This window comes from Mercenaria mercenaria, chromosome 2 (assembly GCF_021730395.1).
Source record: "Mercenaria mercenaria strain notata chromosome 2, MADL_Memer_1, whole genome shotgun sequence".
Taxonomy (NCBI): domain Eukaryota; kingdom Metazoa; phylum Mollusca; class Bivalvia; order Venerida; family Veneridae; genus Mercenaria; species Mercenaria mercenaria.
Genome location: NC_069362.1, coordinates 10,964,124 through 10,989,368, shown reverse-complemented (window position 1 = coordinate 10,989,368; position 25,245 = coordinate 10,964,124). Strand labels below are relative to the sequence as shown.

The window sequence follows — 25,245 nt, the reverse complement described above, 5'->3', positions numbered from 1 at the left end:
CATGGGATTCACGGCTAAGCCGTGAGCTATGACTATTGTCATTTTCACGGGATTCACGATATAGCCGGGAAATCTAACTACTTTGGCGCGAATTTAAATTGACAATTTGAGGCCCATTATAGTGGTTTTGGGGATAAAAACATAAATTACTGAAGTTTATAAAATATCAACTTTCTTATTACTGAACAGAATTTAATGAAATTTACATGGAAATTTAAGTTATGAAATACAGAAAAAACATGAGAGGTATTTCATGCGTGAAATCTGACATTTACCTCAATAACTCAAAAATTTACAAAAAGATGATGCAATACCTGCATTTACAATACATATAAAATAAGGCCCGTATGTCAATTTGTGACAGTTTGGCACACATGTTCTGTATCCTTTGCATTTTCTGAATTTCACAGTGAGGAATGCTATACAATATTGCATTGCAATAATCTATACGTGAAATGACCAGTGATAATACCAGAATTTCAGTAGCCTCTTTAGTAAGGTTTTTTCTAATATTTTTGATTCTAAGATAATTAACCATTGCGGTCTGACATTTTCTCTTGACATGATCCTTAAAACTAAGATTTTCATTTAAGAACGCCCCTAGGTACCTTATAGAATGTACTGATTTGATTGTCACCTGCAATGTCAATTTCTGTTATTGAACATTTGTCAAGTTGCTGTCTACTACCGAATAAGATGAATTCAGTTTTTGACGTATTCATTTTAAGTTTGTTTTGTTTCATCCAGGTATCAATGGTGAATGCGCAGTTTTCAAGTTCTTGAATAGCCTGTTTCTCATTTTCAACTGAAGATGGTCGAAATCGTTTGTTGGCAATATGGTCATCAGCAAACCCATACACTGATATTGACTTGGGAATGACATTAAATAGAGTTCCTGCGTAAGTGAGATAGAGCCAGGGGCCTAAACAGCTACCCTGGGGAACGCTACATTGTAATGGGCGTGGAGTTGAAACAGCAGTTTCTACACTTACACTACAACTGCGTGGCCTAAGATAAGAGTCAATCCAGTTGAGAGCTGTACCACATAGCCCGTACTGAGAGTGTAACACTTGCACTAAAATATCGTGGTCAACAGTGTCAAAGGCGGCACTCAGATCCAGTGCAATTAGGGCACTGACCTCTTGATTTTCCAAACCTTCCAACAAGTCACTTGTTAATCGGAGTAAAGCCGTTTCGCATGAGTGAAAGCGTCTATACGCAGACTGATCCTTGGGAAGAAGATTGTATTCACTAGCGTGTTTATTTAATAAGAAAAGAGCTGCCTTCTCTATAAGTTTCGATAGAAATGGCAAATTGCTCACAGGGCGATAATTGGATAGCACAAGTTCGAGTCCGACCTTCTTCAACAAAGGCCTGTCTATCGCATGTTTCCACTTCGATGGAAAAACCCCTTGACGTAATGACAAATTAACCAAGTTAGTTATGAAAGGGACCAATTCATTGAGATGCATCTTTAATATTTTTGTGGGTAGTTTATCAAGCTCACAGGATTTGGTTTGAAGTTCATTTATCAATGTTTTCACTTCTGCTTCACTTAGATCTCTGAAAACCTCAAAACGTGGAACATCCCTTTTTTCTGGTACGTAACTTTCATAATTTTCAAGTGATTCGCGGATCTTTTCAATTTTGTTCAAAAAGAAATCCGCAAATTTCTCTGCCAATGTAATGTTACTTTCTTCAGCGGGCATTGGATTTTCAGACTTTGTTCCGGTGAGTTCCGATACTTACCTGTACAATTTTTTTGAATCGCCTTTTGAACTTACAACTTTCTCACTAAGAACTGATCTTTTTTCTTTACGAATTTCATAATGATACTTGAAACGTAGCTTTTTTACAGTGTCAAGTTGATAAGGTTCTCGGTATTTTCTCCATAATCGTTCAGCCTTACGTAATGACCTTTTATGTTGATGTAAGTCGACGCTAAACCATGGTTTAGGTGGCCGACAAATCTTAGCTTTCTGTGTCAGTGGTGCATGTTTATCAAGAACTGACTCTATTTCTGTTTCAGACCGATCGGCAAAAGAATCGACGTCTTCACTAATTACCGATATATATGCAAGGTCTTTTGAAAATTCTTCGTGACTGATCCGTTTAAGATTTCGAAATTCCAATGTTTTGCTTGTTATACTTTCTTTTTGTATATTTAGAACACATTTTACAACACAGTGGTCCGATACAAATAAACCAGGTTCACAAGATAAAATGTTGACACCATTTGCAGCTTCAGTAATAACCAGGTCCAGACTTTGACCTGCTGTATGAGTAGTAAAGTTAACATGTTGCTCTAGACCCATAGCACATAACGAATTTTTGAATTCTGAAATTGTGCTGCTGTTTTCATCTATATGTAGGTTGAAGTCACCCATTACCAAGATATTTGTAAACTTTGGGAGTGTGTCTTCCATAAACTGAAAGAAATCTGAGACAAACTGAGCAGGAGTCGACACTGATGGAGATCTATAAATGCCGAGCAAATGAACAGTAATGTTTTTAAGAATAAGTTGCCAGACGCCAAATTCAAAAGTCTGTGTAGTTCCCATGGACAGTCTACGCATATTCACTCCTGTACGGCACGTGACTGCAATACCACCCCCGCTGTCTAGTGTGAAGAAGTACAATGCAGTCTCTAATGATAACGAGTACATTGCAACCCTTGTAGCATGAACAGTTACATTGCAGTTCCTCGTTTGGATAAGTACTGTGCAGCTATTCAAGTGTGAATGGGTACAGTGTAGTCTCTGTAGTGTGAACTAGCATAGTGCAGTCTCTTGCTTGAAAGAGTACAGGTTAATCCCTCTAGTGTGAACGAGTACAGTGCAGTCTCTGTAATATGGACCACTAGAGTGTAGTCTCTAGTGTGAACAGGTACAGTTTAATCTCTGATGTGTGGAAAAGTATAATGCAGCCTCTGTAGTGTGAACGAGTGCAGTACAACCTCTCTAGTGTGAACACGTATAATGCATGCTCTATTGTGAACGAGTACAGTGCGGCCTCTGCAGTGTGAACGTGTGCAATGCAGCCTCTCTTTTGCGAACGAGTAAAATGCACCTTATCTAGTATGAACAAACACAGTGCAACCTCTGTAGTTTGAATGGGTACAGCGCATCCTCTAGTTTAAATTAGTACAGTGCAACTTATCTAGTGTGAAAGAGTACAGTGCTGTCTCTGTAGTGTGAACGTGTGCAGTGCAACCTGTGGACAAATATAGTGCAGTTGCTATTTTGAACGAGTAGTGTGCAACCTCTCCAGTGTGGACTAGTACATAGCAGTCTCTGTAGTTTGAAATAGTACAATGCAATTTTCCTAGTGTGAACAGATTTCAGTATATTATCTGTAGTGTAAACGAGTACGTTGCAACTGTTCTAGTGTGAACAAGTGCAATGAAGTCTCTGAAGAGTGAACGAAAACAGTGGAACCTCTCTAGTATGTACAAATACAGTAAAGACTCTGTAGTGCGGAAAAGGAAAGAACAATCGTTAATTTGAATTATTACAGAGCTACTTCTCTAGTTTGAAAGAGTAAAATGCAAATTCTCCAGTGTGAACGAGTACAGTGCAATCTCTGAAGTGTCGACAAGTATAGTGAAGACTCTTCTGTGAAGGAATACAGTGCCATTTCTGTAGTGTGAACGAGTACAGTGCAACCTACCTTGTGCGAACACTAACAGTGCAACCAATTTAGTGTGAACAAATAAAAAGGAACTTCTGTGGTGTGAACAAATATAGTCCAGTCTTTAGTGTGAACAAGTTCAGTGCAGCCTAGGTAGTGTGAACGTGTACAGTGCAGTTTCGAGTGTAAACGAGTACAGTGCAACATCTGTAGTGTAAACAAATGCAGTCTATAAAGTAAATGAGAGCAGTGTAACCTCTCTAGTGTGAAAGAGCACTGTGCAGTCACAGAAGTGTTAACGAGTACAGTGATGCTTATGTAGTGTGAACGAATGCAGTGCAACCTCAGTAGTTTGAACGAGTACAGTGCAGCGTCTGTGATGGGAATGGATATAGTGCTACCTCTTTATTATGAACAAGTATCATGTAACCTCTGTAGTGCGAACAAGTACAGTGCAACCTCTGTAGTGCGAACAAGTACAGTGCAACCTCTGTGGTATAAACAAGTATAGTGCAACTTCTGTAGTGTGTATAAATGCAGTTCAGCAATATGCAAGCTCTGTGCAATATATTGCATCTCTACAGTGTGAACAACTACAGTGCAACCTCTGTAGTATGAACAAATATAGTACAACTTCTGTTGTGAGAACAAATGCAGTTCAGCAATATGCAACTTATGTGCAATATATTGCAATCTCTATAGTGTGAACAAGTACAGTGCAACCTCTGTAATGCAAACAAGTACAGTGCAACCTCTGTAGGTTAAAGGTCAGTAATTCAAATCCTTCTTTGTTTCATATAAAAAAACGACAACTTCAGGTAGTCTTTACGTATCTTTAGAGAACATCACTTTTTCCTACACCTATTTTTCATGGAAGTTCTATCACAAATTAACGAAAAAATGAAAAGAAAATAGGGGGTTATGTAGTTCCTAGTGAAATGCCAGTCAGTTGTGGTCTGCTACTCTAAAAATGGCGCATATTTGCTCTCGTCCGCGCAATAAACACCTACTTCCGGTTTCGATCTGCAAAACTTGCCATGTGGGGTGTATGAACATGAAAACCGTCTCATTTCATGCAGGATATATTCTAGTAGTGAAAAATGGTGATTAAAGCACTCGTTCTACACGAATTTGCGCAAAAAATGGGAAAATTAGGATCTATGTATTATGGACTTCTTTCGACTACACCACGGAAGCACATTTTCGACCGACTTACTGACCTTATTCCTGTAGTATGAACACACATAGTGCAACTTCTACTGTGTGAACGAATAAAGTTCAGCAATATGCAAACTATGTGTAATATATTGCAATCTCTATAGTGTGAACAAGTACAGTGCAATATCTATAGTGTGAACAAGTACAGTGCAACCTTTGTAGTGTGAAAAAGTATTGTACAAGCTCTGTTATGTGAACAAGTATAGTACAACCTCTGTTGTGTGGAGAGGTTTAGTTCGGTCTCTATAGCGTGAACAAGTATAGAGCAACCTCTGTGGTGTTAACAAATACAGTACAACATCTAGTGTGAACGGGTAAAATGCAAACTTTCTAGTTGCTCAATTTTCCTGTGCAAGAACGAGATGACTTCTTGTAAACACATGATGGATAATAGACTGACAGAAGCAACTCTGTTTAAAAACATCTTGTAGCTTAGTTAAACACAAAATAAATGTAGCTTAGTTAAACAGAAAATAAATGTAGCTTAGTTAAACACAAAATAAATGTAGTTTAGTTAAACTATATTTTATTTCTTCATGAATTAGATAGTGAGTAAAAGAATTTGAAAATTAGGACTGGCATTAGTAGAAAAAATAGTTCATGTAACAGCTAAAAGGTTTTGTGAGAATTTTTAGAGTTACAAAGTGTCATTAGTATGACATGTGGCTATGGGTATTACTATTATTATCTCTATAATCAGCAAAGCCTCACCAGGAACGTTCATGTTGTTTGTAATTTTGTAAGTTGGTGAAGGTCAGAGTAAGGAAGTAGGCTATCATCTGTCTTTCAAATAATGTACATATATGACCTGAACTTAATTAGGACAAGACGAAAATGAGCTGCAGATTAACTTATGCTTTACAAATTAATAAAATATATGAACAGTGACAATGATTTTATGTCCTACATCCTTTGTATTTCTACATATTTTAGAGAAGTAGCCAATTCCTGTGGAGTTTGATACGGCTGCGTTACGTTATTTATGAACACCAGCATAATATTTGAAAATAAACTAGATCTAGTTCCTAGGATATAGTATAATCAATTTCTGCTTCTATTTACAAGGTTTCTTTACTTTGTTTCTATGCAGTTCATAGACACTTAAACTATTACTGTTGAGCACAGTAACAAACAATGTTCTCCGATGTTGGTCGAAGCAAACCGATATACCGTCCTTCACATCTCCTAGAACAGTCTGTTCTGATATATCTTTTCCCGACGATATGTTGAATTTCTTTTGTATCTGTACAACACAAGACGAACCATAGCCACAGACAAATGTCATTTCTTTACCATCAGTACAAACACCCCAGAGATTAACTAGTTCAGGATGAGAAAATGACGATTCATAATTTCCTTGAATGTCAAGAGTTATCAAACCTTTCTTTTGGTCTGCAACGTACATTTTGGCCCCACCACTGCTTAAACATATATGCCTGATGCTACTGAATATCGGATTGCCTGATCCATCAGTTGTAATTTTATGGAGCATAGTGCCTGTCATTTCATGTACATAGATCGATAAACATACATTTGAAATATACAGCTTTTCTTTATTGCAAACCAGTCCATAGCAGTCATGATTAAGCTGTAATGGTTTTGTTGTTTTCATCTTATTTCGCAATGAAACAAACTGAACGGTGTTTTTGTTTGGAGTTGTTGCAGCCTCATCTCTGTTGGTTTGACAGACTGTAAAACATGTGCCATGAACAGAGCATGTGTATCCTTGAGTTCTGTGAGGAATATCTATCTGATTCTGGCTTTTCACAGTGTATATGTGGGCGCTTAGCTCGTTCGATTGAGAGTACGACATCAATATCACATAATAGCATTGCCGAGGTCGACAGTAAGACGACATTGATAGCGTGTTATCATGTTCCAGTTATACATGCACAGTCACAGTAACATAGTAGGTGTAGGTTATATACCTATAATGACAACGACTCAGTTAAAAAAGAAGTTTTTGTAACAGAGATAGCTTCTGCAAGACAAAATATCGTCAGAAATACACTATGAAATGCAAATCTGTAGTAATGACATCTGGAATGATAAGATTATAGTTCACGATCAAGGCTTGGGTGGAACGGGTGGCCGCATCATGTTGTCATGCTATCGCGTCGTATCATCGTGCTGTTGCATCGTGTTATCGTGCTATTATTATCTCTATAATCAGCAACATCTTTGGTCACCAGGGACGTTCATGTTGCTTGTTATCTTCTTTGTAAGTTGGTGAAGGTCAGAGTAAGAAAGTAGGCTATCATATGTCTATCACATAATGTACATATATTACCCAAACTCAATTTGAACTAAAGGAAAGTGAGCTGCAGATATACTGCAGTGATTTGTCTTGGATGCTTTACAAGTTAATAAAATATCTGAATAGAGACTTGGCTCCCCACGGCTGTTTTAAACAATGATTTTATGTCCTACATCCTTTGTATTTCTACATATTTTAGTGAAGTAGCCAATTCCTGTGGAGTTTGATACGGCTGTGTTACGTTATTTATGAACACTAACATAATATTTGAAAATAAACTAGGTCTAGTTCCTAGGATATAGTATACTCAATTTCTGCTTCTATTTACAAGGTTTCTTTACTTTGTTTCTATATGCAGTTCATAGACACTTAAACTATTACTATTGAGCACAGTAACAAACAATGTTCTCCGATGTTGGTCGAAGCACCTACACATTTCCTAGAACAGTCTGTTCTGATATATATTTTCCCGACAATATGTTGCATTTCTTTTGTATCTGTACAACACAAGAAGAACCATAGCCACAGACAAATGCCGTTCCTTTCCCGTCAGTACAAACACCCCAAGGATTAACTATTCAGGATGAGAAAATGATGATTAATAATATCCTTGAATGTCAAGAGTTATCAAACCTTTCTTTTGGTCTGCAACATACATTTTGGCCCCATCATTGCTTAAACATATATGCCTGTTGCTACTGAACGTCGGATTACCTGATCCATCAGTTCTAATTTTATGAAGCATAGTGCCTGTCATATCATGTACATAGATCGATACAGTGGCATCTGATATATGCAGCTTTTTTTTTTATTGCAAACCAGTCCATAGCAGTCATGATTTAGCTGTAGTTGCTTTGTTGTTTTATCTTATTTCGCAATGAAACAAACTGAACGGCGTTGCTGTTTAGAGTTGTTGCAGCCTCATATATATTGGTTTGACTGCAATTGGACCAACCTCTAAATCCAGATGATCAGTGTCTGACTTTGAAGATATGTGTATTCGCATTAGTGTTTTATTTTTGTTATCAGCCAATAGTAAGAAACCTTCCCTTGTAAAACATGTGCCATGAACAGAGCATGTGTCTTCTTGAGTTCTGTGAGGAATATCTATCTGATTCTGGCTTTTCACAGTGTATATGTGGACGCTTAGCTCGTTCGGTTGACAGTACGACATCAGTATCACACAATAGCATTGCCGAGGTCGACAGTAAGACGACACTGATAGCGTGTTCCAGTTACAGTTATATAGTACGATCCATATTCCTATTCGATTCTATGTTGAAAATGGTAATAACACACTGATTATTATTTTGGCCTCAGTTGTTGCAATAAAAGTCCGTGAGCTCTCGGACCATACCCACAGGTTAGTAAAATAAACTTCATTGTTATATCGTTTGAGATTCTTGGCAAAAAGGTAATTAAAAACTGTAAAACAATAAATCACTTATCACATTTTATGTGTACAATGTCGATTTTTATTTCCAATATAAATATGTATAGATTTAATTTTTTTATACTCACTAGGCCTATAGCCCTCCAAATGCGCATAACGTAATATACACTTGTAGATGAAAGTAGGTCGTCGGTTTGAAAATATTTACTACAAAGATATCCGGTGGTTGACACATAAATATACAAATTGCATTCTTCAATCTCAAATAGCATATAGTAAATTAAATAATAATATTGAACACTTATGTGTATATTTATCCCTTTGTATAACCCGTACAGTGTTAGAGTCTTATTTAATTGTTGAGTGTGTTCCCCTTTGTTTCTTTGACATATAACTGTGCAGTGCATATGTGGTGGCATCAGTAAGGCATCCAACATTGACTTCATTAGTCCCAAGATATAAAGATATGGTATATATGGGGTTCGATCCTTGTTAGGGAATTTCTACCTCTCATTTACATATTAATATATAATTCAACGTGTTTCAAATGAACCTTTACATGCTTAAACATTAAACATGGACGACACACTATGTATTTTCCAACATCTATTCTCCTCTACTTATGGCCATGGCTATTATTTTATGGCGATATATAATAATTAGGAAAACGTATTTTAGATCTGTTATGTCTAAAATGTCAAAATGTTATTTCTATTCATTATCTCTACAATGTGCATTATACATTATTTATTAATATAAATAATGACACACCTTGAGAACAGCAAATGGGCTGGAGTTAAAATGTATAACAAACTGCCCCTCATCGCAATGTGTTCAAAACTTCGTTTGGGATGTACAATTCTTGCATGTTATAATGCCATCTTACTGAATTACGCCAGGTCTGTGGTGCTGCCAAGCGGCCTGAAATATTTTCCACGGTACACCAGGGTTCTTCATATAAGACACAAAATTAAGACATATGGCCTGATTTGTGTTGGTGTGACAAAAATAATAAACAAAACAAAATTTACGCTGAATGAATTGCGTCTGCGCATATAAATTGTGGTACTAGGTCGACCATTTTCTAATATCCTAATCTGTCCACATAAGGATGCTATAAACCGAGTTTGTTAAAGATCCATTCAGTTGTTCATCACGAGAAATTGTACAAACAGACATAGCGGAATAATTCTAATAAACTTGAGAGAGGTCCACAACAGGATGCTACAGCCGAAGTTAGGTATAATTCTAATGAGAAATTTCAAAAGAGAAGATATTTAAGTAAAAAAATGCGATGGGTTCAAGACGACATACCATCCAACTAAATATACTAACACAATGCTAACGGCTCAACTTGAACGTTTCCTCCGTGTATATCAAAGTTATGAGATAGACCTGCCAGACAAGTTCTTATATGACAGTAACCTTTGATATAAGGTCTGTGGATTTGCACGCATATTCCGTCAAATGTTTGCAAACATTACTGCAAAATAATAGAAATTGCTGCATACATCTTAAGTTATTGTCCAAACATGAACGGCCAAACGGACGGACAAAACAACGCGCATACATCGCAAGCAGGCTCCATATAACTAGAATTTTGAGACATATTATGCCAACTATCTAGACGGACATTATGTGAAAATACAGTATCATATCGTCAATGGTTTCAGATATTTTAAATTTTGTTACATTTCCTATGTCCAAAGAGAATATTTTTTGATACAGACCAGAAATATTAAGGAAAACCTTCATTATCCTAGAATTTGCATTTATATTAAATTTGAAGAATTTGCATCATATGTAATAAAGTCGATCCCAACATACAAAAAAGAGTAATAAACAGGGCATAAAAACCTGAAATATCGAGGCGTGCCCTGACATGATGCCTTTGACATATAAACTTCAGTATTCATTTTCCCTTCATCCACTGATTCACATTTTTATTTTCATATTTAATCAATTTTGAAATTTATTTGAGTGCCTCTTTGAGAAATATGTTAAATCAATTTTTAATACATTATCTTACTTTTATTGTAGAGTTTCCACATTTTTTTTAAATGAAGGTAGACTAAAATTATGTCTTATAATTCAAATCCTTAGGTGTTTTATATTCTGTTAAAAAATGCACATCTCTACCAGCGATCTCTTTTGAGAGTGAAAATGGACGTTGTACCTTTTAAAGTGTGTTAATAATCTATTGAAGTCGTAGATTTTGTACTTTGCTCTGTCAAAATTTAGACTGATAAAGTTCATATGTTATCATTTCTGAAGGTCGATGAAAGCAAGTAAAATAAGTAGGCCATTAAAATTATCAATAATATAATGTCCATGTATTGCATGACATCGTTTGTACTGTGGGTATTTCAATGGAAAACATGTATCAATAATATCTATAGTGTACTTTAATGCTGATAGCACGAAAACATTACAGTCAAACCTGTCTGTAAAGGCAACCATTGGGAGAGCCAAAATGTGTTTTTATTGGAAGTTGGTTTTTATTCACAGGTTGAAGTACACTATAAATGTTAAAATGGTAAACAAAACATGTAGTCTTTATAGCCAAGTGGTCTCTGTTCAGAGGTGGTCTTTAATACAGGTTTGACTGTATATAGAAGAAAGACGTTTTAGGACCTGCAGATAAAACTTAAAAGAAATGAAGAGTTCTTGTTTCACGGGTGGTAAACGGGCAATCCAATTCCCACTGCGAATACGTTTCAAATGGGTTGCGCAACTTCAGGTGCTGGTGTTACTCATCAGTATATATAAAATCGAGGTAGATGGGGTTTTGTTTTTGTAAATAATGATACATTTACGAGTGTTTTCGAAAAAAGCAAAATGCTATTCGACACAAAAATGAACAAAGACCATATGTTTGAAATACCAACTTATTAATTTAAGAATCAGCCCTGATATCACGAAAATCTTGACTTGTTTTTCATATGATAATTTAGGTATAATATATATATAAATGATGTCAAGATGGGTTGAAATTAATGTTATCAGTGATAACGAAGATAAAGCCGAGGACGTTGGATCAATTGAAAACTAGGTTAAAATGTATGTTGCCCCACGTCTGGACAAATAATTGTAGTGGACGGAGATATTTACCAGTTTTAGATTTGATGGTTCTTCTGCAGTTTTCCATCATGAGTGTATTTGAACTTTTTACTTTTTAACTTGTTATAACTTGAACAAAGTTTAAAGCCATCAAACGATTTCTACATTTCTTATTATTTTCTTAAATGCTTTAAAAATAATGTCATACACATTTCTGTAAAAGATTATTTTCATTGTTGAAATGCGATTACAAAGTTTACATCAAGTAAATAGAATGTATCAGTTCCTTCCGTAGTGACATTATATGAAAAAACAAAACAACAACAACAACAGATAACGCATGCGACATATGTAACAAAGGATTAACTTTGTAGTCTGAATTGACCAGACCATACATTCAGCATATTATATAATTGATCGCATGAAATGGTTATATCATTTATCACTTGACATGATTCTACTAACAAGTCGTTTGTGTGAAGAAATATATACTTAATAACATTTGAAAAGAAGAATGTAATGTTTTCAGTCCTTTAATCCCGTAGTCGAATGATTGGAAAAACAAAAACATTTACTCTAGTTCGTATATGTCTACAGTATCTCTGTTACACATTGTAACAACTAGTTGTTGTTGCTCTGGATCAAAAGAAACTGTCTGACTGTCTTTAACTTTCCCAATCAACCCCAGCTTCTTCATTGTCTTTTCATTCATTTGGAAAATATTGGACTGTTTTCAGCCACAAGTGAATATATTTCCTCTACCATCGGTACAAACTCCCTCTAGTGGAACTAAATCAGGATCATTACATGTTGATTCATAATTCCCCTGCAAATCAAGGATTATCACACCTATGTTGCGATCAGCTACATATACCCTATCTCCATAACTGCTGAGACTGATATGTCGGTTTGCATAAAAAATGGTATTTCCTTGCCGGTCGGTTGTGATTTTGTGTAGCACAGAGCCATTCATGTCATGAATATAGAGAGAGGTACTGCCGTCAGAGACAAACAGTTTACTATCCTTGTAGGCAAGACCCCAGCAACTATGATCTAGCTTTAGTTGTTTCGTTGTTGCCATCTTGTTTCCGAGTGATACGAATTGAATAGATTTGTTTTGAAGGTTTACAGCAATTTCATCTTTACCACTCTGACAGATAGCCTGAGGTGAAGCTCCCAGGACTAGCTGATCCTTGACAGATTTTGAAGAAAGATCTAAACGTTTCAGGCTTTTGTTGTTTGAGTCAGCTAGTAGTAATAAACTATCCGCTGTGAAACATGAGCCTTGGATATAACAATTCCTATCATTTGCATATCTGATATTTACTTCATACTTGCTTTGCACTTGATACAATGTAGTTTTTAACCCTGCAGAGACCATTCCTAATGATTTCACCTCATTCAGAAAAGCTGCAATTTTTGAATAGGCAGTAAATAAGATTTTAACATCCAAAGCTTTTCTAAGAACTCTTTTTGATTTTGTTGTTTCAAAAATACGTTTGTTTGCCATTTTAACAGAGACAAACTCTTGTGCTTTATTTCCAAAGGATTTGCTAACATTTTCAGCCGACAGTCCTAGTTTATCTATGGTCTCCTGTGCAACTTTGATCTCGTTTTCTATGTTTTCTCTCATTTTCCTGTATACTTCTTCCAAGTTTCTGATAGACTCTGTCTCAAGTGTGTCTAGCACAGCTTCCATTTCTTTTCGGAAATTCCTAATTGACTTCGCTGCTTTCTCTTTGTATTGATCAAGTTCGATGACAAGATGTTCTTTTGCCTTCTTTATGTCTTCCATATTAGCCTTCTCTGCGAGTAGTTGTCCCTTTATTTCATCAGCAGTTGACTTCTCATATAAACTGTCTATTTCGTCAGGAACAGAGTTCATAGTTTTGCACGTTCTGAAAGATTAAATGTATAAATCTGCTAATTAACTCTAACAAAGTACTTTGTTTACGGATCATTTAAAGTGTTTAAAAACACACACAAGTGGATTTTAATTTCGGAAATCATGCACCATAGACCCATTACTTTTTCTAATACACATATACTACAGCAGAAGTATTATTCTATTTTGTAGAAAATGTCAAACTTCCTTTTTAAAAGTATTTTTCCTTAACTTTGCTTTGATTGTGTGGTTAACACATGTATAAGTAACGGAATATAATGGTTAACGTATGTGAGCCGTGCTACGAGAAAACCAACATAGTGGCTTTGCGACCAGCATGGATCCAGCCAGCCTGCGCATCCGCGCAGTCTGGTTAGGATCCATGCCGTTCGCTAATGGTTTCTCTAATTGCAACAGGCTTTGAAAGCGAACAGCATGGATCCTGACCAGACGGCGCGGGATCCATGCTGGTCGCAAAGCCACTATGTTGGTTTTCTCATGGCACGGCTCATACAGTAGCAGTATTTTATCATTGTGAGAGCTCTATTTTCACTTTCGTTTTGCCGTTTTTGCAATTTTCTGAAATGTACTTGTTTTCACTTTTGTCACATTTTCAAGACCCTGAGTGCCCATCAAAACAAGTTGGTTAAACACTAGTTAAAGTTAAAATAACAAAAAAAAGTTTGATATTTTCTACAAAAAGAATATGGACAATTGAAGTGCATGTGATATAACATAAAATTTGTTGTTCCAACCGCAACAACATGTATTGAAAACAGCTTATACTTATACTTTTTCCGAAAAACAAAGACATACGAGACATAAAAATCCTAAAACACAAAAAACCGTAAATGGATAAATATGAATATGAAAGTTAACTATTTAATGGTTTTAATGTACAGTACTCGTTATCTCATTGAGATTTTTTTCAATGTTTGGTACATTTGAAAGCAGTAACGTTTGATTGTTACAAGTTATTATATGAAGTGTTACCTGTGATTTAAAGCTATACAAGTCACACATACGATTTCATCATGGTCTGCACAATACATGTCAAGCAGGTTGGTGTTGTGAACGGTACATCTTTCTGTTGGGCAACTTGGCAACATTGTCTGTGCACTATCTGTACTGAAATTCGACTTGTCAAGGAATTGATGTTCCCCAACTGCAGATGGAAACAGCTTGTGAATGTCTGCGCATGGTATACAGAAATAATCCTGACACTCCACACAGTATATATCTGCCTCTCTTGTTATACTTTTCTTTGCACATATACAACATCTAAAGTTGATTGTTTCCTCTGATCCATCTCCTCCAGTAGCCATTTTTCCCACTTGTTTATTTTACTTCCTCGTAACAAATGCAATATATAACCGATCAATTTTCAGAAAAGTACACTAAGTAAACGGATGCATAAAATTAAATCCTCGTATCCTGGTATCTAGTTACTGATAATGTAATACAATGTTCACCATCTTTATCTAAGTGTGTAAGTTTAAAAATAAAAGTGTTTTGTTGGTCAATACAAATTTACACCGTAGCCTGATTTAATAACGCTATTTTTGCTAAAGTATATATATATGCAGCATTCATGTTAAAAAAGGAAAGTGGGGTATCATTAAGTGTACTGTATACTAAGTTTCAAGTTTATTGATATTCCTTTAAGGGCATCTGGCAACTCCAACAACATAAACAGTAACAAAATAATGAAAATGGCAAAAGCGGCAATGATATTGAAGTGTGACAGCATGAAATATTATTAGTTATAATAATTGCCATATCGTACAATTGTCGTTTTTCAATATGGAAAGCCATAGCTGTCTGGTACGTTATGCTGTTCTTGTATGAGTGTATGAAGTGGATTTTGAGGGGTAGGGAAGTGGTTAACGTCACACCGACACAGTTAATTATAGGTCATTTGGCTTCAAGTTTGATAATGGCGGAAGACCTCTGGTGTTCCCGGAACATCATTTCATCACGAGCTGGCACTGGGTAGAACAATCGACCTTCCGTAAGCTAGCTGAATAGCTTCCACAAATGAAGTATTACACGCCCTGAGTGAGGTTCGAACCGACATCAAAAGTGATTCGAAGTCAGCGGGTATGCCATGGAAGCCTAAGTATATGATTGTGACTACTTATATGTGTTTATAGTTTATATGTATACGATGATATCATGTGCTCAACAATGTATATGGTGTTCTTTCATCATTTCTGTGCGGTCCTTCCAGAAGTACTTTCGATTCTTTTATTTTATTGTGCAGTTTATTTCACTTCATATGCGGTCTTTTCAGCTGTTTATGTGGAGCTTTCAACTTAATATGCACTGCCTTTGACTGTATATGTTATGTTTTTAACATTATGTGCTTTCAACTTTATGCGGATTTAACTGTATACGAGGTCCTTGTATCTGTATATATAATGCATGTGGTTTTTATATCTATAGCCTGTGATTTCAATTGTATCTGCGGTGCTAGTTTGAACGAGTACAGTGCAACCTTTCTAGTGTGAACGAGTAAAGTGCAGTGTATGTAGTGTGAACGAGTACAATGCAGTCTCTGTAGTGTGAACGAGTAAAGTGCAGTGTTTTTAGTGTGAACGAGTACAATGCAGTCTCTGTAGTGTGAACGAGTACAATGCAGTCTCTGTAGTGTGAACGAGTACAATGCAGTCTCTGTAGTGTAAACGAGTACAATGCAGTCTTTGTAATGTGAACGAGTGAAATGCAGTCACTACAGTGTGAACGAGTACAATGCAGTCACTGCAGTGTGAACGAGTACAATGCAGTCTCTGTAGTGCGAACGAGTACAACGAGCACAATGCAGTCTCTGTAGTGTGAACGAGTTAAGTGTAATCTCTGTAGTGTGAACGAGTACAATGCAGTCTCTGTAGTGTGAATGAATATAGTGAAGTCTGTGTAGTGTGAACGAATACAATGCAGTCTCTGTAGTGTGAACGAGTACAATGCCGTCTCTGTAGTGTGAACGAGTACAATGCAGTCTCTGTAATGTTAACGAGTTCAATGCAGTCTTTGTAGTGTGAACGAGTACAGTGCAGTCAATATTTGCAGTCTTTACTTTGAACGAGTACAGTGTAACTTCTTTAGTATGAACAAGTGTATTGCAGTCTCTAGTTTGAACGAGTACAGTGAAGTCTCTGTAGCATGAACAAGTATATTGCAGTCTCCAGCTTGAAAGAGTACAGTGCAACCTCTCTAGTGTGAACAAGTACATTGCAGTCTCTAACTGGAACGAGAACAGTGCAACCTCTGTAGTGAGATCAAGTGCATTGCAGTCTCTAATTTGAACGAGTACAGTGCAGTATCTCTAGTATGAACAAGTATATTGCAGTATCTAGTTTGAACGAGTACATTGCAGTCTCTAGTTTGAACGAATACAGTGCAACCTCTCTAGTAAGTACAAGTGCATTGCAGTCTCTAGTTTGAATGAGTACAGTGCAGCCTCTATAGTGTGAACGAGTAAAGTGCAGTCTCCAGTTTGAACGAGTACAGTGCTGTCTCTGTAGTATGAACAAGTGCACTGCAGTCTCTAATTTGAAAGAGTACAGTGCAACCTCTCTAGTATGAACACTTATATTGCATTTTTTGTTTGAACGAGTACAGTGCAGTCTTTTGTTTGAACGAGTAAAGCGTAACCTCTCTAGTGTGAACAAGTGCATTGCAGTCTCTAGTTTGAACGAGTACAGTGCAACTTCTCTAGTGTGATAGAGTAACGTGTAGTCTCCAGTTTGAACGAGTACAATGCAGCCTCTCTAGTGTGAACACGTGCATTGCAGTCTCTTGTTTGAACGAATTCAGTGCCACCTGTGAACGAGTGAAGTGCAGTCTCTTATTTGAACGAGTAAAGCATAACCTCTCTAGTGTGAAAAAGTAAATTGCAGTCTCTAGTTTGAGCGAGTACAGTGCAACCTCTCTAGTATGAACGAGTAAAATACAGCTTCTGTACAGTGCAGTCTCTAATGTGAACAAATGCACTGCAACCTCTGAAGTGTAAACGAGTACGCAGCTCAGTGCCTGTAGTGTGAACAAATACAGAGCAACCTCTTGGGTGAACAAGTACAGTGCAGTCTCTAGTGTGAACGAGTTAGTGAAACCTCTGTACTGTGAACTCCTCGGTTATGAACAAGTACATTATAAGCAAGTACAGTGCAGTCTCTGTAATGTGAACAAGGACAGTGCATTCTCTGTTGCATGGAAATTATAGTGCAGTCTCTAGTGTGTACGGTTACAGTGCAACCATTGTAGTTTGGACAAGTAAGGTTCACACCTATAATGTGAACGAGTATAGTTCAAACTCCCTAGTGTGTGTGATCAAAAACAGTGCAACCTCTGTAGTGTAAACAAGTACGCCTTAGCCTCTAGTTTCACGAGTACATTGCAACCTATTTAGTCTGAACGAGTAAAGTGAAGTCTCTATAGTTTGTACGAGTATAGCGCAGTCTCTGTTGTGAATGAGTACAGTACAACATCTGTAATGTTAACGGGTGCGCAGTGCAGTCTCCGGAATATGAACAAGTACAATACAGTCTCTTATGTAAACGAATGCAGTGCAACCTCGAGCTCTCTAGTGTGAAGAAGTACAATGCAGTCTCTAATGATAACGGGTACATTGCATCCCTTGTAGCGTGAACCGGTACAGTGCAGTTCCTCGTTTGGATAAGTACTGTGCAACTACTCAAATGTGAATGGGTACAGTGTAGTCTCTGTAGTGTGAACTAGCATAGTGCAGTCTCTTGCTTGAAAGAGTACAGTTTAATCTCTCTAGTGTGAACGAGTACAGTGCAGTCTCTGTAATATGGACCACTAGAGTGTAGTCTCTAGTGTGAACAGGTACAGTTTAATCTCTGATGTGGGGAAAAGTATAATGCAGCCTCTGTAGTGTGAACGAGTGCAGTACAACCTCTCTAGTGTGAACACGTATAATGCATGCTCTATTGTGAACGAGTACAGTGCGGCCTCTGCAGTGTGAACGTGTGCAATGCAGCCTCTCTTTTGCGAACGAGTAAAATGCATCTTATCTAGTATGAACAAACACAGTGCAACCTCTGTAGTTTGAATGGGTACAGCGCATCCTCTAGTTTAAATTAGTACAGTGCAACTTATCTAGTGTGAACGAGTACAGTGCTGTCTCTGTAGTGTGAACGTGTGCAGTGCAACCTGTGGACAAATATAGTGCAATTGCTATTTTGAACGAGTAGTGTGCAACCTCTCCAGTGTGGACTAGTACATAGCAGTCTCTGTAGTTTGAAATAGTACAATGCAATTTTCCTAGTGTAAACAGATTTCAGTATATTATCTGTAGTGTAAACGAGTACGTTGCAACTGTTCTAGTGTGAACAAGTACAATGAAGTCTCTGAAGAGTGAACGAAAACATTGGAACCTCTCTAGTATGTACAAATACAGTGAAGACTCTGTAGTGCGGAAAAGGAAAGAACAATCGTTAATTTGAATTATTACAGAGCAACTTCTCTTGTTTGAAATAGTAAAATGCAAATTATCCAGTGTGAACGAGTACAGTGCAATCTCTGAAGTGTCGACAAGTATAGTGAAGACTCTTCTGTGAAGGAATACAGTGCCATTTCTGTAGTGTGAACGAGTACAGTGCAACCTACCTTGTGCGAACACTAACAGTGCAACCAATTTAGTGTGAACAAATAAAAAGGAACTTCTGTGGTGTGAACAAATATAGTCCAGTCTATAGTGTGAACAAGTTCAGTGCAGCCTAGGTAGTGTGAACGTGTACAGTGCAGTTTCTAGTGTAAACGAGTACAGTGCAACATCTGTTGTGTAAACATATGCAGTCTATAAAGTAAATGAGAGCAGTGTAACCTCTCTAGTGTGAAAGAGCACTGTGCAGTCACAGAAGTGTTAACGAGTACAGTGATGCTTATGTAGTGTGAACAAATGCAGTGCAACCTCAGTAGTTTGAACGAGTACAGTGCAACGTCTGTGGTGGGAATGGATATAGTGCTGCCTCTTTATTATGAACAAGTATCATGTAACCTCTGTAGTGCGAACAAGTACAGTGCAACCTCTGTAGTGCGAACAAGTACAGTGCAACCTCTGTAGTATAAACAAGTATAGTGCAACTTCTGTTGTGCGTATAAATGCAGTTCAGCAATATGCAAGCTCTGTGCAATATATTGCATCTCTAAAGTGTGAACAACTACAGTGCAACCTCTGTAGTATGAACAAATATAGTGCAACTTCTGTTGTGTGAACAAATGCAGTTCAGCAATATGCAACTTATGTGCAATATATTGCAATCTCTAAAGTGTGAACAAGTACAGTGCAACCTCTGTAGTGCAAACAAGTACAGTGCAACCTCTGTAGTATGAACACACATAGTGCAACTTCTATTGTGTGAACGAATACAGTTCAGCAATATGCAACCTATGTGTAATATATTGCAATCTCTATAGTGTGAACAAGTACAGTGCAATATCTATAGTGTGAACAAGTACAGTGTAACCTCTGTAGTGTGAAAAAGTATTATACAAGCTCTGTAATGTGAACAAGTATAGTACAACCTCTGTTGTGTGGAGAAGTTTAGTTCGGTCTCTATAGCGTGAACAAGTATAGAGCAACCTCTGTGGTGTTAACAAATACAGTACAACATTTAGTGTGAACGGGTAAAATGCAAACTTTCTAGTTGCTCAATTTTCCTGTGCAAGAACGAGATGACTTCTTGTAAACACATGATGGATAATAGACTGACAGAAGCAACTCTGTTTAAAAACATCTTGTAGCTTAGTTAAACAGAAAATAAATGTAGCTTAGTTAAACACAAAATAAATGTAGTTTAGTTAAACACAAAATAAATGTAGTTTAGTTAAACTATATTTTATTTCTTCATGAATTAGATAGTGAGTAAAAGAATTTGAAAATTAGGACAGGCATTAGTAGAAAAAAATAGTTCATGTAACAGCTAAAAGGCTTTGTGAGAATTTTTAGAGTTAAAACGTGTCATTTGTATGACATGTGGCTATGGGTATTACTATTATTATCTCTATAATCAGCAAAGCTTCACTAGGAACGTTCATTTTGTTTGTAATTTTGTAAGTTGGTGAAGGTCAGAGTAAGGAAGTAGGCTATCATCTGGCTTTCAAATAATGTCAAATATGACCTGAACTTAATTAGGACAAGACGAAAATGAGCTGCAGATTAACTTATGTTTTACAAATTAATATAATATATGAACAGTGACAATGATTTTATGTCCTACATCCTTTGTATTTCTACATATTTTAGTGAAATAGCCAATTCCTGTGGAGTTTGATACGGCTGCGTTACTTTATTTAAGAACACCAACATAATATTTGAAAATAAACTAGATCTAGTTCCTAGGATATAGTATAATCAATTTCTGCTTCTATTTACAAGGTTTCTTTTCTTTGTTTCTATGCAGTTCATAGACACTTAAACTATTACTGTTGAGCACAGTAACAAACAATGTTCTCCGATGTTGGTCGAAGCAAACCGATATACCGTCCTTCACATCTCCTAGAACAGTCTGTTCTGATATATCTTTTCCCGACGATATGTTGAATTTCTTTTGTATCTGTACAACACAAGAAGAACCATAGCCGCAGACAAATGTCATTTCTTTACCATCAGTACAAACACCCCAGAGATTAACTAGTTCAGGATGAGAAAATGACGATTCATAATTTCCTTGAATGTCAAGAGTTATCAAACCTTTCTTTTGGTCTGCAACATACATTTTGGCCCCATCATTGCTTAAACATATATGCCTGTTGCTACTGAACATCGGATTACCTGATCCATCAGTTCTAATTTTATGAAGCATAGTGCCTGTCATATCATGTACATAGATCGATACAGTGGCATCTGATATATGCAGCTTTTTTTTTATTGCAAACCAGTCCATAGCAGTCATGATTTAGCTGTAGTTGCTTTGTTGTTTTATCTTATTTCGCAATGAAACAAACTGAACGGCGTTGCTGTTTAGAGTTGTTGCAGCCTCATATATATTGGTTTGACTGCAATTGGACCAACCTCTAAATCCAGATGATCAGTGTCTGACTTTGAAGATATGTGTATTCGCATTAGTGTTTTATTTTTGTTATCAGCCAATAGTAAGAAACCTTCCCTTGTAAAACATGTGCCATGAACAGAGCATGTGTCTTCTTGAGTTCTGTGAGGAATATCTGTCTGATTCTGGCTTTTCACAGTGTATATGTGGGCGCTTAGCTCGTTCGGTTGAGAGTACGACATCAATATCACATAATAGCTTTGCCGAGGTCGACAGTAAGACGACATTGATAACGTGATATCATGTTCCAGTTACAGTTATATAGTACGATCCATATTCCTATTCGATTCTATGTTGAAAATGGTAATAACACACTGATTATTATTTTGGCCTCAGTTGTTGCAATAAAAGTCCGCGAGCTCTCGGACCATACTTATAGGTCAGTAAAATAAACTTCATTGTTATATCGTTTGAGATTCTTGGCAAAAAGGTAATTAAAAAACTGTAAAACAATAAATTACTTATCACATTTTATGTGTACAATGTCGATTTTTATTTCCAATATAAATATGTATGGATTTAATTTTTTTATACTCACTAGGCCTTTAGCCCTCTAAATGCGCATAACGTAATATACACTTGTAGATGAAAGTAGGTCGTCGGTTTGAAAATATTTACTACAAAGATATCCGGTGGTTGACACATAAATATACAAATTGTATTCTTCAATCTCAAATAGCATATAGTAAATTAAATAACAATATTGAACACTTATGTGTATATTTATCCCTTTGTATAACCCGTACAGTGTTAGAGTCTTATTTAATTGTTGAGTTTGTTCCCCTTTGTTTCTTTGACATATAACTGTGCAGCGCATATGTGGTGGCATCAGTAAGGCATCCAACATTGACTTCGTTAGTCCCAAGATATACAGATATGGTATATATGGGGTTCGATCCTTGTTAGGGAATTTCTACCTCTCATTTACATATTAATGTATAATTCAATTTCATGCGAAACTCGTTATCATAGTATATTTTTTATTTGAAATATGATACACACGTGTTTCAAATGAACCTTTACATGCTTAAACATTAAACATGGACGACACACTATGTATTTTCCAACATCTATTCTCCTCTACTTATGGCCATGGCTATTATTTTATGGCGATATATAATAATTAGGAAAACGTATTTTAGATCTGTTATGTCTAAAATGTCAAAATGTTATTTTTATTCATTATCTCTACAATGTGCATTATACATTATTTATTAATATAAACAATGACACACCTTGAGAACAGCAAATGGGCTGGAGTTAAGATGTATAACAAACTGCCCCTCATCGCAATGTGTTCAAAACTTCGTTTGGGATGTACAATTCTTGCATGTTATAAGGCCATCTTACTGAATTACGCCAGGTCTGTGGTGCTGCCAAGCGGCCTGAAATATTTTCCACGGTACACCAGGGTTCTTCATATAAGACACAAAATTAAGACATATGGCCTGATTTGTGTTGGTGTGATAAAAATAATAAACAAAACAAAATTTACGCTGAACGAATAGCGTCTGCGCATATAAATTGTGGTACTAGGTCGACCATTTTCTAATATCCTAATCTGTCCACATAAGGATGCTATAAACCGAGTTTGTTAAAGATCAATTCAGTTGTTCATCACGAGAAATTGTACAAACAGACATAGCGGAATAATTCTAATAAACTTGAGAGAGGTCCACAACAGGATGCTACAGCCGAAGTTAGGTATAATTCTAATGAGAAATTTCAAAAGAGAAGATATTTAAGTAAAAAAATGCGATGGGTTCAAGACGACATACCATCCAACTAAATATACTAACACAATGCTAACGGCTCAACTTGAACGTTTCCTCCGTGTATATCAAAGTTATGAGATAGACCTGCCAGACAAGTTCTTATATGACAGTAACCTTTGATATAAGGTCCGTGGATTTGCACGCATATTCCGTCAAATGTTTGCAAACATTACTGCAAAATAATAGAAATTGCAGCATACATCTTAAGTTATTGTCCAAACATGAACGGCCAAACGGACGGACAAAACAACGTGCATACATCGCAAGCAGGCTCCATATAACTAGAATTTTGAGACATATTATGCCAACTATCTTAGACGGACATTATGTGAAAATACAGTATCATATCGTCAATGGTTTCAGATATTTTAAATTTTGTTACATTTCCTATGTCCAAAGAGAATATTTTTTGATACAGACTAGAAATATTAAGGAAAACCTTCATTATCCTAGTATTTGCATTTATATTAAATGTAATCATATGTAATAAAGTCGATCCCAACATACAAAAAAGAGTAATAAACAGGGCATAAAAACCTGAAATATCGAGGCGTGCCCTGACATGATGCCTTTGACATATAAACTTCAGTATTCATTTTCCCTTTATCCACTGATTCACATTTTTATTTTCATATTTAATCAATTTTGAAATTTATTTGAGAGCCTCCTTGAGAAATATGTTAAATCAATTTTAATACATAATCTTACTTTTATTGTAGAGTTTCCACATTTTTTTTAATGAAGATAGACTCAAATTATGTCTTATAATTCAAATCCTTAGGTGTTTTATATTCTGTTAAAAAATGCACATCTCTACCAGCGATCTCTTTTGAGAGTGAAAATGGACGTTGTACCTTTTAAAGTGTGTTAATAATCTATTGAAGTCGTAGATTTTGTACTTTGCTCTGTCAAAATTTAGACTGATAAAGTTCATATGTTATCATTTCTGAAGGTCGATGAAGGCAAGTAAAATAAGTAGGCCATTAAAATTATCAATAATATAATGTCCATGTATTGCATGACATCGTTTGTACTGTGGGTATTTCAATGGAAAACATGTATCAATAATATCTATAGTGTACTTGAATGCTGATAGCACGAAAAAATTACAGTCAAACCTGTCTGTAAAGGCAACCATTGGGAGAGCCAAAATGTGTTTTTATTGGAAGTTGGTTTTTATTCACAGGTTGAAGTACACTATAAATGTTAAAATTGTAAACAAAACATGTAGTCTTTATAGCCAGGTGGTCTCTGTTTAGAGGTGGTCTTTAATACAGGTTTGACTGTATATAGAAGAAATACGTTTTAGGACCTGCAGATAAAACGTAAAAGAAATGAAGAGTTCATGTTTCACGGGTGGTAAACGCGCAATCCAATTTCCACTGGGAATACGCTTAAAATGGGCTGCGCAACTTCAGGTGCTGGTGTTGCTCATCAGTATATATAAAATCGAGGTAGATTGGGTTTTGTTTTTGTAAATAATGACACATTTACGAGTGTTTTCGAAAAAAGCAAAATGCTATTCGACACAAAAATGAACAAAGACCATATGTTTGAAATACCAACTTATTAATTTAAGAATCAGCCCTGATATCACGAAAATCTTGACTTGTTTTTTCATATGATAATTTAGGTATAATATGTATATAAATGATGTCAAGATGGGTTGAAATTAATGTTATCAATGATAACGAAGATAAAGCCGAGGACGTTGGATCAATTGAAAACTAGGTTAAAATGTATGTTGCCCCACGTCTGGACAAATAATTGTAGTGGACGGAGATATTTACCAGTTTTAGATTTGATGGTTCTTCTGCAGATTTCCATCATGAGTGTATTTGAACTTTGTGCTTTTTAACTTATTATAACTTGAACAAAGTTTAAAGCCATCAAACGATTTCTACATTTCTTATTATTTTCTTAAATGCTTTAAAAATAATGTCATACACATT

The 25,245-nt window shown here is 36.2% G+C and overlaps 1 protein-coding gene across 1 annotated transcript; it reads right to left on the bottom strand.

The window, feature by feature from the left end:
* Positions 1–11,711: 11,711 nt before the first annotated feature.
* LOC123563171 (uncharacterized) lies at positions 11,712–16,698 on the bottom strand. Its single transcript, XM_045355809.2, has 2 exons — positions 14,437–16,698; positions 11,712–13,456 (listed from the first exon to the last, which is right to left on the bottom strand). Exons 1-2 carry the CDS (start codon positions 14,766–14,768, stop codon positions 12,292–12,294), a joined length of 1,497 nt encoding a protein of 498 aa, XP_045211744.2. The 5' UTR covers positions 14,769–16,698; the 3' UTR covers positions 11,712–12,291.
* Positions 16,699–25,245: the final 8,547 nt, after the last annotated feature.